The sequence below is a fragment of the Ranitomeya imitator genome, chromosome 2 (assembly GCF_032444005.1).
Source record: "Ranitomeya imitator isolate aRanImi1 chromosome 2, aRanImi1.pri, whole genome shotgun sequence".
In the NCBI taxonomy this organism is placed as follows: Eukaryota; Metazoa; Chordata; class Amphibia; order Anura; family Dendrobatidae; genus Ranitomeya; species Ranitomeya imitator.
The window spans coordinates 186899805-186917758 of record NC_091283.1 but is presented as its reverse complement, the minus strand read 5'-3'; the positions used below and the strand labels follow the sequence as shown (position 1 = coordinate 186917758).

The following is a 17954-nucleotide window of genomic DNA, read 5'->3' as shown; positions in this document are numbered from 1 at the left end:
ACATTAATCTGGCTTTTTTTTATGTTTCTTTTGGAGTAATGGCTTCTTCCTGGCAGAGTGGCCTTTCAGCTCATTTTGATACAGTACCAGTTTCACTGTGGATATTGACACAATCTTACCAGCTTCCACCATCATCTTCACAAGGTCTTTTGCTTTTGTCCTTGGGTTGCTATGCAAATGTCAGACCAAAGCACGTTCATCTCTAGGACACAGAACCCGTCTCCTTCCTGAGCGGTATGATGGCTGGACATTCCCATCTTGTTTGTCCTTGCGTATAATTGTTTGTACAGATGAACGAGGCACCTTCAGGCATCTTGAAATTGTACCCAAGGGTGAGCCAGACTTGTGCAAGTCCAGAATTCTCTTCCTGATATTTTTGCTGATTTCTTTAGACTTTCCCATTATGCTACACAAAGAAGCAGGGTGATTCAGGTGTGCATTAAAATACATCCACAGGTGTGTCTCTAATCAACTCACATTTTGCCAAAAAAGAAGCTTCCAAACACATGACATCATCATATGGGCAGTCCAGAATAGTTTAAAGGCATAGTAATCTTAGTGTACGTAAACTTTTGACTTTGCAGTAAGTAATAAAAATGCCTTAAAGCATTCTTTCTCTCTCATTATTTTGGCATTTGGCAAATATTAATAATTATGGTAATCCTAATTGACGAAAATCAGGAAAGGTTTATTTTGGTTTCATGTCAGATATTGAGAAAAACATGCAGATGTGTCTCTTTATAGAGTGGATGGAAAATTCTGGTTTCAACTGTACTTATTTTCCGCACTGTACATGCACACGTATATATACAAACATATACACATTCACAGTTATGCACAGATACATACACACATGTGGACACAGAGGCAGATGCACAAACATTCTCATTCAGACATACATACATTGCAGATTTAGATACTTTACAAACTGAAAACACCTTCATAGATATACAGACAACAGACATATAGACAGCCATACATATACCTTACATACACATAGATACACACACACATGCACAAATAAGCATATGCCATTACACAGGTACAGTTTATGCCAGAAATCTCGGCCACACAGGAGGAGAGGGAATGGTATAGTTAAAAAGGAGCCTCTTGCCAGTTCTATGTTGACACCACCACTTGCTTCCACTTTTTTTTTTATTTTGTAGAGAGATCAAGGTTCTCAGGCCCATTAAATGAGAACATCTTACCTATCTGGGCCAGGCACTCCTCTGTAGAGGCTCTACGGCCATCACGTGGGCTGCTTCTCCCATAATGATGGTTTTGTGTGGGCTCCGTCAGGCGGAGAACCTTATGTGATGGCCTTCACTAGAGTGTATCTGGTGGGTCCTTCAGATCTAGTGGTGTCCTTTGAAGCTAGTTCTCATTTTGGCTTTTTGAAAATTGTATTGAGTGTTGGACTCAACTTTTTTAGCCCAACTATAGTCTAATTAGCCATAAAAGCCATCCTATATTGTACAGTTGGTCAATCATCATAACTTTGGCTTCTATCTCCAACAGGTTGTCTACTTGCACTCAAACAACATTACCCAAGTTGGAGTCAACGACTTCTGCCCCGTGGGATTTGGAGTGAAACGCGCCTACTACAATGGCATCAGCCTCTTCAACAACCCAGTACCTTACTGGGAAGTCCAGCCGGCCACTTTCCGCTGCGTTACCGACCGCCTGGCCATCCAGTTTGGAAATTACAGAAAGTAAAAAGAGAAGGAGGATTATTAAAAGGATCAAAAGAAAGCGAGAGAGAGAGACACGTCAAAAACAGAAGAGTAGAACTAAAATAAAAAATTTGTAACAAATAAACCCCATGATACTCAATAAGAGGGTGTGTAAGGCAGTCATTAAATCCCACGCTTTAGGTATCCTTCCTGTCCTGTCCGAATTCTGGCCCAGCCATATAAATAGCCGGAATGGATCGTCAGGTAGGCATCAGCTGCACTAAACTTGTATAGCCACAATTCTGTATCCCCCTAATGGAAAGCTTTGTAGTCAGCCTGCAGCTTCCCAGCTATGGCACGAACTACAACTCCCAGCATGTTGCCACAGAATGCCAATTTTTTTTATATACGGTATAAAATGCACTAAAAGTGCAAATTGTAAGACATTAGTATCCACACTCTCTAGAGGTCGACCGGAGAATATTACGAGACCGCTGTCACGGTGCCTGTCAGCACTCAAAGAGTTAATCTCCCTCGATATAGTCAGGCAGCAATGCATTGGGGGGAAAAAGCTATGGGACCAGCGTGGGCATTGGTAAATTACTTGACAGTTTCTAAATAAAATTTACCACCCCACAGAACTCGGCTTCGGTCTTCAATGTTGTCAACTAGCGCGGGGCTCATCAACGTCACAAAAATAGGTACTCTTTACGCTTTGCAGAGCAAGGCGAGGCCGTGAAAGAGTTAAAACTCCCTCCATGGTAGAAGTGTAATTACCTGCCTGGACCACCTTTATGAGTTCAGTGATGGGGCGTGGGGTTGGGGGGAAGGCGATTTATTTATCCATAATTCATGCAGGATCATGTGTTAACCGCATGCAGTAGTAGTGGCCTTTATGGTAACGCTGTGCCTTGTAAATTGCTGGCGGGAAGACGCGGAAGGTACAAATGGTTATACTGCCATCTACAGGAAACGTATGGCATTACACACAAGTGATATACGTATGTACATACATTATATATATATATATATATATATATATATATATATATACACACACACACACATATATATGCACACACACACATTACAAAAAGTATATATATACAGACAAAAACAAATATGTATATATATATATATTCATACACACACATATACAGTATATACACACGTTCATATGCATATATGTATATACATCACCTGATATCACAGATGTATGTGCTTGTATTTCTTTCTTCTTCTTTTTTTTTTTTTACATACAAGTGTGTTGTCTTTTTTCACTTTCTTGTAGATATTCCAAAGCAATAAAATCAGTGGTGGATAATGCATTTGTATAATTTTAGGAATTTGTTCTGCACTTTAATTACATCAGCATTTCTATGCAATCAAGTTATAAAAAATGGAAAATAGTCTCGCTTTATCTGCTCCCCATTAAAAAAAGATAAACAGTCGACTATAGTATCCCATTATCCATTACTACACTAAGGAACGTAGCTTTAACCCCCCTCCAAAAAAAAAAAATGAGAATATGGGGTTATCCAGGAAAGTATGCTACATGGAGTTCCAGGACCCCAGTGATGAGAAGGATATGTGCCTGAGATTACTGCTTTTTGTGTCAGCGACCGCTGCTGGTACCGCCTGCAGCTCAAACAAAGTAGTTTAGCTGCAATACCAGGCCCGAACACATGGATGAGAGAGGTGCTGTGTCAGATACTTCAGTAAAATGACCTCAATTGTCACTTCTGGTCCTTTGTAACTGATGATATGTCTTAAGGGGGACGTCCCTTTGAACAACATATATTACTAGTTCACAAAATAAGTGATGAATGCATGATCCCTGTGGGGCCAACTGCTGGCTGGGACCCCAACCGATCCCCTGATTGAGTAGAGTGGTAGTGATAATATGCGCCATATAATCTCGATATGAATACTGGACTATGCTGGAGGGTGGAGGGGGGCACTGTTTAGCCGGCAGCGCGGTGTTAAATGTTACAGCTTGTCGAAATGTGTCTTTCCTCTCTAGACTGTTGTGTGTGACCTTTCCTGTAATCCTTCATATTGTGATGTAGATAAAGGTTCATTTTCCAACAATGACTGAGTGCTGATCATTCTGCTGAAAGCTGAAATCTGCAACTGATTGCACATGCTCACTACTCTTCCCTTGACAAAGGGGAATTTGGGGGCCCATTCTCATGATTGATGGGGGGGTCTAGGCAGCCAGACGCGCCACAGAGATAATCTATGTATTCTGTAGACATGTTATACATATTTATTATGGAACAACCACAACTTGAAATAAAAGATGCATAGTAAGAATCCCCATCAAGGGTCTGGAGTGAAGAAATCTAACTTTTCCAAGCTTTCTCAAGTTGAGAAAAGTCTGAAGCATTAACCATCAAAATCATTGGGCATCCATCATTTTGTATGACCACTCTGACCTCTTCGATGCCGAAGCAGAAGGTCCTCTCCGCTAGCTCAGCAGGTCCCAAAGTGGCATTTACCAAAGCAGAATTATGCATTGAAAGCTGATCCATCCTGTGGTCCACCATTGTTTATACCTGAAACACAATTGTAAATTGGCAGATAGTCTGCGTCCCGGAACCACATATGGTTCCATCTAGTAGGATAAAGCTTTGGCTTTTGTGGCAACTTCTTTAGATAGAAAATGCTGCTCTCGGAAACCACAAACTGATCTGGTAATTACTTTCAGAATAAACTGTTTTTCCTTTGACTAAATTTTACAAGGATAATCCCTTCAGGTTCCTTTGTTAAGAATCATATTGTGGTAAAATAGTGATGCTCGTTTTGGGATTTGTTTCAATTCCTCTTCTAATGGAGCTCCAATGTAATGGTTATGACTGCATCTTCCAATAGGTCCATTAGTGGTCCGATGGTGATGGTATGATTTCATTGTTCAGATACCACCAGTAAAATATTCTCAGCATGAATCATCAGATTAGCCCACAATATCCAGGTTGATGGTGATGAACAAGGTGGTGAGGAAGCTGAAGTGCACCAGAGCTACCATCACCCAAGTTTGGATTCAGATAATCGTGCTCTTTATGGTCAAGAGACTCTTGTAAATGAATCACAGCATGATTCAGCTTATCACCAGAACAATAACATTTGACAGAATATGGAAGGAATCGGAGAGACCCAGCTCACCACCATCTCTAACTTCATGAAGGACGAAGGTAAGGCACAGCTTCCATAGAAGACTCATTTGGTAAAACTCCAACATCCACTCGAAACTCCACTTGAAATTACAGGTGGGGAAGAAGAATAGTGGTCAGACGACCCCAGTAATGGTGGTGGTGATGTCTCTCTCATTGGGCATCTTGCGTAACCAAATTGTTAAAGACTATGGGGCAGTTATGTAGAATTTTCCACCTAATAGTTTAGGGATTGCAGAGGTGTCCAAACAATGGCGATGGCAGTCGCTTCTTTAGGCCTCTTTCATACTTCCGGTTTTTACAATCAGTCACAATACGTAAAAAATGTTGAAAAGACGGATCCTGTGCAGATTGTAAAAAACGGGTCAGTTTTTTTGACGGATCAGTCGAGGCTATGTGCACACGTTGTGTTTGAATCTTCGCCATGTTTTTCAGCTGTGAAAACGCATACACAATACAACCCAGGTTTAAAAATAATAAAAAAAATAAAAATATTTTATTCTTATTATTTTTAACATCATATCTTTTTACTATTGATGCTGCATAGGCAGCATCAATCGTAAAAAGAGAGAGCGATAGAGAATTTCCCTGACGGGAAATTTTTCCGCGCATGCTCAGTTTGAAAAGACGGCATCCATCGCTGGATTCCTGGTTTTGACAGTCAGTGACAGATCCTGCGTCCATAGGCTTCCATTATAGCCAACCACAGACAGCGCAGGATCCATCGCTGTGCGATTTTCCGACGTACAGAAAAAAGTTCCTCTGAACGTTGTCTTCGCCCGACTGACAGCAATTTTACAACGGATCCAGTGTACGACGGATGAAACAGATGGCCATCCGTCACAATCTGTCGCTAATACAAGTCTATGAGAAAAAAATGGATCCAGCAGAAACATTTGCTGGATCCGTTTTTTTTCACAAAATGATGCATTGTGACGGAAAAAGAAAGACGGAAGTGTGAAAGAGGCCTTATAATGAAAACGCACCAGTGATTTATTTTGGGGGGGGGGCACAGAAATGTCTTTGAATGTATTTTCTTATGCAACTTCAAGGTTGAGCTGAAGGGTGTACATAAGATTGAAGTAACTTAAACATTCTCTATGCGGTTGAATGGTGGTCAAATAGTGACATACTCTTTGGGGTACTCACAAAACCTTTGGGATTCCTCTTCCTATAATACTTCAAAATTGGGGTCCAGGGTGTACAAACGATCAAAGAAACCAATGTAGATACAATTGGGTCTACAAGTAAAAAAGATGATGTTCTCCATGGCTACACACAGGACTACTCTTAGGGTACTTCAAAGCAGAGGATCATAGCCTATATGCTATAGAACAGCCAGTGTAGATACTACGGGACCCATAAGTAAATAGACAACCTGCTTTTTATACATTGCCTCTATCCCCTTGATACAAATGCCAAATATGCATGTTAAAACTTTGTCGCTCATCACTTGCTGTCTTCAAAACCTTAATCCAGTCGGGAACTGAGTCAATGAGGTCTGCTGTCCTGACCTTTGAAATGTTGGCCTTCTTGACACTCAAAAACTCTGAAAGCTCTTCACTGGAAGGAAGAATTCATGAACATTGTCTCTTTGCATGATCAAGCATATTTTCAACATGTTCTATGAGTTTCATGACAGGTGACTGTTTGGCACATGAAAGCTTCTAGATACCTGTCTGCCAATATGGGTCTTTTTAGCCTTGTGGAAAGGAGATCCACCTACTATGATTAGAGTAAACATTTTGTTCAGCAGTCTACATAATATTTTGCGACTCAATATTTTTATGGTTGCTAAATGAAACATATACTTTGGGAAGCACCGAACTTTTTTAATTCTTCATCATAGAATTCCACAGTTGAGATTCAGAATATGAATATCATGTAAACAATCTTTGTAGCTACTATGGAGTCCATTGGTGATCAAATTGTGGTTAACATTGGAGATTCAGCAATTCTCTTCTTATGGAACTCCGAAGCGAAGGACTGGGATGGGCATCTGCCTTCTTTTTGGATGGTATGCTCTCAAAACGCTCTTCGTCTTCATAGTCAATACTATCTTAGCAAGCCTGTGAACGGTAATTGGTACAGACATACAATATCCTTCTTGGGCAGATGAAGAAGTTTTAGGGCCTCCTTGTATGGAGGTATAACAAGGATGAGCATCAAGAGGAAGTCCCATTTTATTTCTGCATTTTTTATGCCGGTTCTTAAAAGGATGAAAAAGTTTCAATTCATTGATATACCTTGGAAATGATCAAACCAATGTTGCAAGGAATGGATAAATTAAAATATTGACTTTCATTGTAAGAATAGAACTTGGTAAGTTAAGAAGCTCAGCTAACACTCTTTGACATTGACCTTTGACTAGTTATCGACTTCTAGGTTCTCAGCCAATTTACGCATACCCAAGGTGATACTTGTCAGGAGTGAATACCTTTCCTGAGCTCACGCTGTGCTTTTAATGTAAAGCAAAGTAATGGACACCATCTTGGGGGTACTTTGCTATAATTTATTGAGTAGGGAGGGGGCTTTAGCTTCGTATCGGTAATCTAGAACACAGCCAAGGAGTAAACCACATAGGAACAGATGCTTTTCTTCCATGCTTCTGCTCTGTTACACACCCGTACATTTCAATCACTTGGATCTGGGTAAAGCATTTCCTCCGAGGAAACTTAACCGTGCTCCAGGGTTTTTCGGAGGAAGCATTATACTCAGAGAAGATTACAATATGTGGGTGAAGCCAAACTTTCCTCTAGACTTCTTGACATCTGTTCTTTTGCTGATCTTTTGACAAGCCGAGCAGATGTCAAGGTGTCTACAATTAATGACTTTCTCATACTGCCTCCCTTCTATCTGGTTATACCTTGCCATGGATCTCTGATGTCAGGGGTTTTGGTTCAGCCTGGCAGCAAGATTTTGCAGCAGAGATACAGTATGTAAAAAGTGTACGTACTAATCCAATTCAACAACTTGACAACTTACATCTGTGCATTTAATATTGGTTCCAGATCATCGCATTTATTTCGATTTTCATTATGCTCTAGTGGTCATTGAAGTAGTGCTTAGAATGGTACAGGAAGAAAGCTAAGATAATTAGTGACAACTTCACCCCCAAATCTACTGATCAAAAGGTGTCATGGGAACCTATAGTAAAATGGGCCCCATTTCACCATGACTGGAGAGTTTAATACGTAAATCACCTCTTCGGAAAGGAAGCGGACTGGACCTCGAGCGCTTCCTATAGGATGTAGCAATTCTAAAAGTCAATATTGACCCTTTAACAAGCCTTGCCACATGCCTTAGGATAAGAAACCAAACCAGAAACTTTATTTGCAGACACGTTTCAGGGTGTTTATCACTCATCAGTGTAAAACAGTAGGTCTGATTTGATTGGGTGAGAGGTCAATTTCAGGAGGTCTAAATGGGAACGTTTCTCTTTGTGGAGAGCGGCAAGTCGGAGTAAGGAGACTTATAGGCCCTGTGATGCTCTTCTAGGAATTTAAAGTATTTGCAGTTTTGGTGCAGTCAGCTGCAAACTACAATGACTGCCATGATGTGGTCCACTTTTCCCGATTGTACGCTGCCCTATAGAAAGTTACATACTACTAGTTATCTAAAGGGTTGGTTAACTACCATGCAGACAACGATTCTCAGGCTGACTCGATCGTCCACCCTATTGGGGGTGTAAAATTAAGCATGGCTCTGCCTTTAAAAGGTATGAGCACCTAAGGATGATGGTGTATTCAGAGGTAGGATCACTGAATCACAGTCCAATTGCATCATGTGTATTATTTCTTGCATCTTTTGTATATATTGTGTACCATGTGTAGTAGTGTTATAAGTAATGTACAATGTAGGATGTGATAACGTATAGTTACAGAAAGTTGACAGTATTTTAGGTAATAACATTAGGTTAAGCTAGAGTTAGTGTTTGGGACTAGCCCATAATGGGAAGGGCTTAGTGCTAGGACAAGTGTTATGAACTGGTGGTTTAGGAGCAACATGGGACGAGCTCTGAAGGAGGTGGTACCTGTACTGACCGCAGTCCCTAAGCTCAACACAACACTAGAAGTAGCCGAAGGATGCTCCTGTCACTCCCTAGGCACCTCGTCACAGCCTGAGAACTAACTACCCCTAAAGATAGAAACAGGAAAACTATCTTGCCTCAGAGAAAATCCCCAAAGGATAGATAGTCCCCCACAAGTAATGACTGTGAGTGGAGAGGGAAAAGACATACACAGAATGAAACCAGGATGTAGCACAGGAGGCCAGTCTGTTATGAATAGGTAATTCAGAACCACAATGGACCTTGAAGTTCAGAGCACACAAGTGACCTGACAAAAACCACAAAACATAGGACGAGCTCTGAGACGTGGGAACTCTGCTGACCGCAATCCCTAAACCTATCAAACCACACTAGAGGTAGCCGTGGATTGCGCCTAACGCTCCCTATGCAACTCGGCACAGCCTGAGAAACTAGCTAGCCTGAAGATAGAAAAATAAGCCTACCTTGCCTCAGAGAAATTCCCCAAAGGAAAAGGCAGCCCCCCACATATAATGACTGTGAGAAAGATGAAAATACAAACACAGAGATGAAATAGATTTAGCAAAGTGAGGCCCGACTTACTGAATAGACCGAGGATAGGAAAGATAGCTTTGCGGTCAACACAAAAACCTACAAACAACCACGCAGAGGGGCAAAAAGACCCTCCGCACCGACTAACGGTACGGAGGTGCTCCCTCTGCGTCTCAGAGCTTCCAGGAAGCAAGCAAAACCAAAAAAGCAAGCTGGACAGAAAATAGAGCAACAAAAGTAACACAAGCAGAACTTGGCTTATGCTGAGCAGACAGGCCACAGGAACGATCCAGGAGGAAGCAAGACCAATACTAGAACATTGACTGGAGGCCAGGATCAAAGCACTAGGTGGAGTTAAATAGAGCAGCACCTAACGACTTAACCTCATCACCTGAGGAAGGAAACTCAGAAGCCGCAGTACCACTCGTGACCACAGGAGGGAGCTTGATCACAGAATTCACAACAGTACCCCCCCCCTTGAGGAGGGGTCACCGAACCCTCAGGCCGACCAGGATGAGCCATATAAAAGGCACGAACAAGATCGGCAGCATGGACATCAGAGGCAAAGACCCAGGAATTATCTTCCTGACCATAACCCTTCCACTTAACCAGATACTGGAGTTTCCGTCTCGAAACACGAGAATCCAAAATCTTCTCCACTATATACTCCAACTCCCCCTCCACCAAAACCGGGGCAGGAGGATCAACAGATGGAACGACAGGCGCCACGTATCTCCGCAACAATGACCTATGGAATACGTTATGGATGGAAAAAGAATCTGGAAGGGTCAAACGAAAAGACACAGGATTAAGAACCTCAGAAATCCTATACGGACCAATGAAACGAGGCTTAAACTTAGGAGAGGAAACCTTCATAGGAATATAACGAGATGACAACCAAACCAAATCCCCAACACGAAGTCGGGGACCCACACAGCGTCTGCGATTAGCGAAACGTTGAGCCTTCTCCTGGGACAAGGTCAAATTGTCCACTACATGAGTCCAAATCCGCTGCAACCTGTCCACCACAGTATCCACACCAGGACAGTCCGAAGACTCAACCTGCCCTGAAGAGAAACGAGGATGGAACCAAGAATTGCAGAAAAACGGTGAAACCAAGGTAGCCGAGCTGGCCCGATTATTAAGAGCGAACTCAGCCAACGTCAAAAAGGACACCCAATCATCCTGATCAGCAGAAACAAAACATCTCAGATATGTTTCCAAGGTCTGATTGGTTCGTTCAGTCTGGCCATTTGTCTGAGGATGGAAAGCCAAGGAAAAAGACAAATCAATGCCCATCCTAGCACAAAAGGCTCGCCAAAACCTTGAAGCAAACTGGGAACCTCTGTCAGAAACGATGTTCTCTGGAATGCCATGTAAACGAACCACATGCTGGAAGAACAATGGCACCAAATCAGAGGAGGAAGGTAATTTAGACAAGGGTACCAAATGGATCATCTTAGAGAAGCGATCACAAACTACCCAAATGACCGACATTTTTTGAGAGACGGGGAGATCCGAAATAAAATCCATAGAGATAAGTGTCCAAGGCCTCTTCGGGATCGGCAAGGGCAAAAGCAACCCACTGGCACGAGAACAGCAGGGCTTAGCCCGAGCACAAATCCCACAGGACTGCACAAAAGAACGCACATCCTGCGACAGAGACGACAACCAAAAGGATCTAGCCACCAAATCTCTGGTACCAAAGATTCCAGGATGACCAGCCAACACCGAACAATGAACCTCAGAGATAACTTTATTCGTCCACCTATCAGGGACAAACAGTTTCTCTGCTGGGCAACGATCAGGTTTATTAGCCTGAAATTTTTGCAGCACCCGCCGCAAATCAGGGGAGATGGCAGACACAATTACTCCCTCTTTGAGAATACCCGCCGGCTCAGGCAAACCCGGAGAGTCGGGCACAAAACTCCTAGACAAGGCATCCGCCTTCACATTTTTAGAGCACGGAAGGTACGAAACCACAAAGTCAAAACGGGAGAAAAACAGCGACCAACGAGCCTGTCTAGGATTCAACCGTTTGGCAGACTCGAGATAAGTCAAGTTCTTGTGATCAGTCAAGACCACCACGCGATGCTTAGCTCCTTCAAGCCAATGACGCCACTCCTCGAATGCCCACTTCATAGCCAGCAACTCTCAATTGCCAACATCATAATTTCGCTCAGCAGGCGAAAACTTCCTGGAAAAGAAGGCGCATGGCTTCATCACCGAGCAATCAGCACCTCTTTGCGACAAAACAGCCCCCGCTCCAATTTCAGAAGCATCAACCTCAACCTGGAACGGAAGCAAAACATCTGGTTGACACAACACAGGGGCAGAAGAAAAACGACGCTTCAAGTCTTGAAAAGCTTCCACAGCAGCAGAAGACCAATTGACCACATCAGCACCCTTCTTGGTCAAATCGGTCAATGGTTTAGCAATACTAGAAAAATTACAGATGAAGCGACGATAAAAATTAGCAAAGCCAAGGGACTTTTGCAGACTCTTCAGAGATGTCGGCTGAGTCCAATCATAAATGGCCTGGACCTTAACAGGGTCCATCTCGATGGTAGAAGGGGAAAAAATGAACCCCAAAAATGAAACCTTCTGAACACCAAAGAGACACTTTGATCCCTTCACAAACAAAGAATTAGCACGCAGGACCTGGAACACCATTCTGACCTGCATCACATGAGACTCCCAATCATCCGAGAAGACCAAAATATCATCCAAGTATACAATCAGGAATTTATCCAGATACTCTCGGAAGATGTCAAGTCCGAATGGCATAACTAGGTTCTCAAAATGGCCCTCGGGCGTATTAAATTCAGTTTTCCATTCATCGCCCCGTTTAATACGCACAAGATTATATGCACCACGAAGATCTATCTTGGTGAACCAACTAGCCCCCTTAATCCGAGCAAACAAATCAGATAGCAGCGGCAAGGGGTACTGAAATTTGACCGTGATTTTATTTAGAAGGCAGTAATCAATACAAGGTCTAAGCGAACCATCCTTCTTGGCCACAAAAAAAAACCCTGCTCCCAATGGCGATGACGACGGCCGAATATGACCCTTCTCCAAGGATTCTTTTACGTAACTCCGCATAGCGGCGTGCTCAGGTACAGATAAATTAAACAGTCGACCCTTAGGAAACTTACTACCAGGAATCAACTCGATAGCACAATCACAATCCCTATGCGGAGGTAGGGCATTGGACTTGGGCTCATCGAATACATCCCGGTAATCAGACAAGAAGTCTGGGACCTCAGAAGAGGTGGATGATGAGATAGACAGAAATGGCACATCACCATGTACCCCCTGACAACCCCAGCTGGACACAGATATTGATTTCCAAACTAATACTGGGTTATGGACTTGTAGCCATGGCAACCCCAACACGACCACATCATGCAGATTTTGCAACACCAGAAAGCGAATATCCTCCTGGTGCGCAGGAGCCATGCACATGGTCAGCTGGGTCCAATACTGAGGCTTATTCTTGGCCAAAGGCGTAGCATCAATTCCTCTCAATGGAATAAGACACTGCAAGGGCTCCAAGACAAACCCACAGCGCCTAGCAAACTCCAAGTCCATCAAATTCAGGGCAGCGCCTGAATCCACAAATGCCATGACAGAATAGGAAGACAAAGAGCAGATCAAAGTAACGGACAAAAGAAATTTCGACTGTACCGTACCAATGGTGGCAGACTTAGCGAACCACTTAGTGCGCTTAGGACAATCGGAGATAGCATGAGTGGAATCACCACAGTAAAAACACAGCCCATTCCGACGTCTGTGTTCTTGCCTTTCAGCTCTGGTCAAAGTCCTATCGCACTGCATAGGCTCAGGTTTATGCTCAGATAATACCGCCAAATGGTGCACAGATTTACGCTCACGCAAGCGTCGACCGATCTGAATGGCCAAAGACATAGACTCATTCAGACCAGCAGGCATAGGAAATCCCACCATGACATCCTTAAGGGCTTCAGAGAGACCCTTTCTGAAGATTGCTGCCAAAGCACATTCATTCCATTGAGTGAGCACAGACCACTTTCTAAACTTCTGACAATAAATCTCTATCTCATCCTGACCCTGACACAGAGCCAGCAAATTTTTCTCTGCCTGATCCACTGAATTAGGTTCATCGTACAGTAATCCGAGCGCCAGAAAAAACGCATCAATATTACATAATGCAGGATCTCCTGGCGCAAGGGAAAATGCCCAGTCTTGAGGGTCGCCACGTAATAAAGAAATAATGATCTTAACTTGTTGAACTGGGTCACCAGAGGAGCGAGGTTTCAACGCCAGAAACAGTTTGCAATTATTTTTGAAACTCAGAAATTTAGCTCTATCTCCAGAAAACAAATCAGGAATAGGAATTCTTGGTTCTAACATAGAATTCTGAGCCACAAATTCTTGAATATTTTGTACTCTTGCAGTGAGAAGATCCACACATGAAGACAGACTTTTAATGTCCATCACCACACCTGTGTCCTGAACCACCCAAATGTCTAGGGGAAAAAAAAGGCAAAACACAGTGCAAAGAAAAAAAAATGGTCTCAGAACTTCTTTTTCCCCTCTATTGAGAAGCATAGTACTTTGGACCTCCAGTACTGTTATGAATAGGTAATTCAGAACCACAATGGACCTTGAAGTTCAGAGCACACAAGTGACCTGACAAAAACCACAAAACATAGGACGAGCTCTGAGACGTGGGAACTCTGCTGACCGCAATCCCTAAACCTATCAAACCACACTAGAGGTAGCCGTGGATTGCGCCTAACGCTCCCTATGCAACTCGGCACAGCCTAAGAAACTAGCTAGCCTGAAGATAGAAAAATAAGCCTACCTTGCCTCAGAGAAATTCCCCAAAGGAAAAGGCAGCCCCCCACATATAATGACTGTGAGAAAGATGAAAATTCAAACACAGAGATGAAATAGATTTAGCAAAGTGAGGCCCGACTTACTGAATAGACCGAGGATAGGAAAGATAGCTTTGCGGTCAACACAAAAACCTACAAACAACCACGCAGAGGGGCAAAAAGACCCTCCGCACCGACTAACGGTACGGAGGTGCTCCCTCTGCGTCTCAGAGCTTCCAGCAAGCAAGCAAAACCAAAAAAGCAAGCTGGACAGAAAATATAGCAACAAAAGTAACACAAGCAGAACTTAGCTTATGCTGAGCAGACAGGCCACAGGAACGATCCAGGAGGAAGCAAGACCAATACTAGAACATTGACTGGAGGCCAGGATCAAAGCACTAGGTGGAGTTAAATAGAGCAGCACCTAACGACTTAACCTCATCACCTGAGGAAGGAAACTCAGAAGCTGCAGTACCACTCGTGACCACAGGAGGGAGCTTGATCACAGAATTCACAACACCAGTCTAGCTAGATAGATAAGACAGGATAGAATACTGTGCGGTCAGTATTAAAAACTACAAAAGTCCACACAGAGTTTACAAAAATCTCCACACCTGACGAAAGGTGTGGAGGGTAAATCTGCTTCCCAGAGCTTCTAGCTTAACAGAATTAATCCATACTAACAAGCTGGACAAAACATAGAATGCACAGAACGAATAAGTCCACAACATGTGGACAGAAAAGAGCAAAGCAAGGACTTAACTTTGCTGAACTGGTCAGGATACCATTGACAAGTGGCACTGGTTGAAGGGAAGAGCCAGGCATAAATAGCCGAGCAGAAAGACAATCAGTGGAAGCAGCTGCAGACTGCTAAATCCAAGGAGCAGCCATACCACTTAAAACCACCGGAGGGAGCCCAAGAGCAGAACTCACAAAAGTGCCACTTACAACCACCGGAGGGAGCCCAAGAGCGGAATTCACAACAGTACCCCCCCCTTGAGGAGGGGTCACCGAACCCTCACCAGAGCCCCCAGGCCGATCAGGTCGAGCCAAGTGAAAAACACGAACCAAATCGGCGGCATAGACATCGGAGGCAACAACCCAAGAATTATCCTCCTGGCCATAACCCTTCCACTTGACAAGATACTGAAGCCTCCGCCTCGAAAAACGAAAATCCAAAATTTTCTCAACCTCATATTCCAACTCACCCTCAACCAACACCGGGGCAGGAGGATCAACCGAGGGAACAACGGGCACCACATATCTCCGCAACAAAGATCTATGGAAAACATTATGAATGGCAAAAGAGGCTGGAAGAGCCAAACGAAAAGACACAGGATTGATAATTTCAGAAATCTTATAAGGACCAATAAACCGAGGCTTAAACTTAGGGGAAGAAACCTTCATAGGAACATGACGAGAAGACAACCAAACCAAATCCCCCACACGAAGCCGGGGACCAACTCACCAACGGCGGTTAGCAAAACGTTGAGCCTTTTCCTGAGACGTCAAATTGTCCACCACATGAGTCCAAATCTGCTGCAGCCTGTCCACCACAGAATCCACACCAGGAAGGTCAGAAGGCTCAACCTGCCCAGAAGAAAAACGAGGATGAAAACCAAAATTACAAAAGAAAGGTGAAACCAAAGTAGCCGAACTAGCCCTATTATTAAGGGCAAACTCGGCCAACGGCAAGAAAGCCACCCAATCATCCTGTTCAGCAGACACAAAGCATCTCAAATAGGTTTCCAAGGTCTGATTAGTTCGCTCAGTTTGGCCAATAGTCTGAGGATGAAACGCCTAAGAAAAAGACAAATCAATGCCCATCCTAGCACAAAAGGCCTGCCAAAACCTAGAGACAAACTGAGAACCTCTGTCAGACACAATATTCTCCGGAATGCCATGCAAACGAACCACATGCTGAAAAAACAATGGAACCAAATCCGAGGAGGAAGGCAACTTAGGCAAAGGTACCAGATGGACCATCTTAGAGAACCGGTCACAAACAACCCAGATAACAGACATCTTCTGGGAAACAGAAAGATCCGAAATAAAATCCATGGAAATATGCGTCCAGGGCCTCTCAGGGACCGGCAAAGGCAAAAGCAACCCACTAGTGCGGGAACAGCAAGGCTTGGCCCGGGCGCAAGTCCCACAGGACTGCACAAAAGCACGCACATCGCGCGACAAGGAAGGTCACCAAAAGGACCTAGCAACCAAATCTCTGGTACCAAAAATCCCGGGATGACCAGCCAACACTGAACAATGAACCTCAGAAATGACCTTACTTGTCCAGCTATTAGGAACAAAGAGTTTCCCCACTGGACAGCGGTCAGGTTTATCAGCCTGAAATTCCCGAAGCACCCGCCGCAAATCAGGGGAGATGGCAGAAAGAATCACCCCTTCCTTAAGAATGCCAACCGGCTCAGGGACTCCAGGAGAATCAGGCAAAAAACTCCTAGAGAGGGCATCAGCCTTAACATTCTTAGATCCCGGAAGATACGAGACCACAAAATCAAAACGGGAGAAAAACAGGGACCATCGAGCCTGTCTAGGATTCAGCCGCTTGGCCGACTCAAGGTAAATCAGATTCTTATGATCAGTCAAGACCACAACGCGGTGCTTAGCTCCCTCAAGCCAATGTCGCCACTCCTCAAACGCCCACTTCATAGCCAACAACTCCCGATTGCCGACATCATAATTGCGTTCCGCAGGCGAAAACTTTTTGGAAAAAAACACACGGTTTCATCAAAGAACCATCAGAATCCCTCTGAGACAAAACGGCCCCTGCCCCAATCTCAGAAGCGTCAACCTCAACCTGAAAAGGAAGAGAAACATCCGGCTGACGCAACACAGGGGCAGAAGTAAATCGGCGTTTAAGCTCCCGAAAGGCCTCAACAGCCGCAGAGGACCAATTCGCCACATCAACGCCTTTCTTAGTCAAATCAGTAAGGGGCTTAACCACACTGGAAAAGTTGGCAATGACACGGCGATAGAAATTAGCAAAGCCCAAAAATTTTTGAAGGCTCTTCACAGATGTGGGTTGAATCCAGTCATGAATAGCTTGGACCTTAACAGGATCCATTTCCATAGACGAGGGAGAAAAAATAAAACCCAAAAAAGAGACCTTTTTTAACTCCATATCAGCATGGGTTTATGAGAAATCGCTCCTGTCAAACCAATCTAATCAGTTTTTATGAAGAGGTAAGCTATAGACTGGACCACGGTGAGTCATTGGACGTGGTATATCTCGATTTTTCCAAAGCGTTTGATACCGTGCCGCATAAGAGGTTGGTACACAAAATGAGAATGCTTGGTCTGGGGGAAAATGTGTGTAAATGGGTTAGTAACTGGCTTAGTGATAGAAAGCAGAGGGTGGTTATAAATGGTATAGTCTCTAACTGGGTCGCTGTGACCAGTGGGGTACCGCAGGGGTCAGTATTGGGACCTGTTCTCTTCAACATATTCATTAATGATCTGGTAGAAGGTTTACACAGTAAAATATCGATATTTGCAGATGATACAAAACTATGTAAAGCAGTTAATACAAGAGAAGATAGTATTCTGCTACAGATGGATCTGGATAAGTTGGAAACTTGGGCTGAAAGGTGGCAGATGAGGTTTAACAATGATAAATGTAAGGTTATACACATGGGAAGAAGGAATC

The 17954-nt window shown here is 43.6% G+C and overlaps 1 protein-coding gene and 1 long non-coding RNA gene across 3 annotated transcripts in view; one reads left to right on the top strand and one right to left on the bottom strand.

The window, feature by feature from the left end:
• Positions 1-3767, top strand: part of BGN (biglycan) — an 87353-nt gene extending 83586 nt beyond the window's left edge. For both annotated transcript variants that reach the window (XM_069748308.1, XM_069748309.1), the window contains one exon: positions 1519-3767. In XM_069748308.1, the coding sequence (XP_069604409.1) occupies positions 1519-1716 (198 nt within the window). In that variant the 3' untranslated portion in view covers positions 1717-3767. The remainder of the gene's footprint in view (positions 1-1518) is intronic.
• The window catches only part of LOC138662540 (uncharacterized), an 86905-nt gene that overhangs the window by 45271 nt on the left and 23680 nt on the right, over positions 1-17954 (bottom strand). The gene's annotated exons all lie outside the window — the stretch shown is intronic.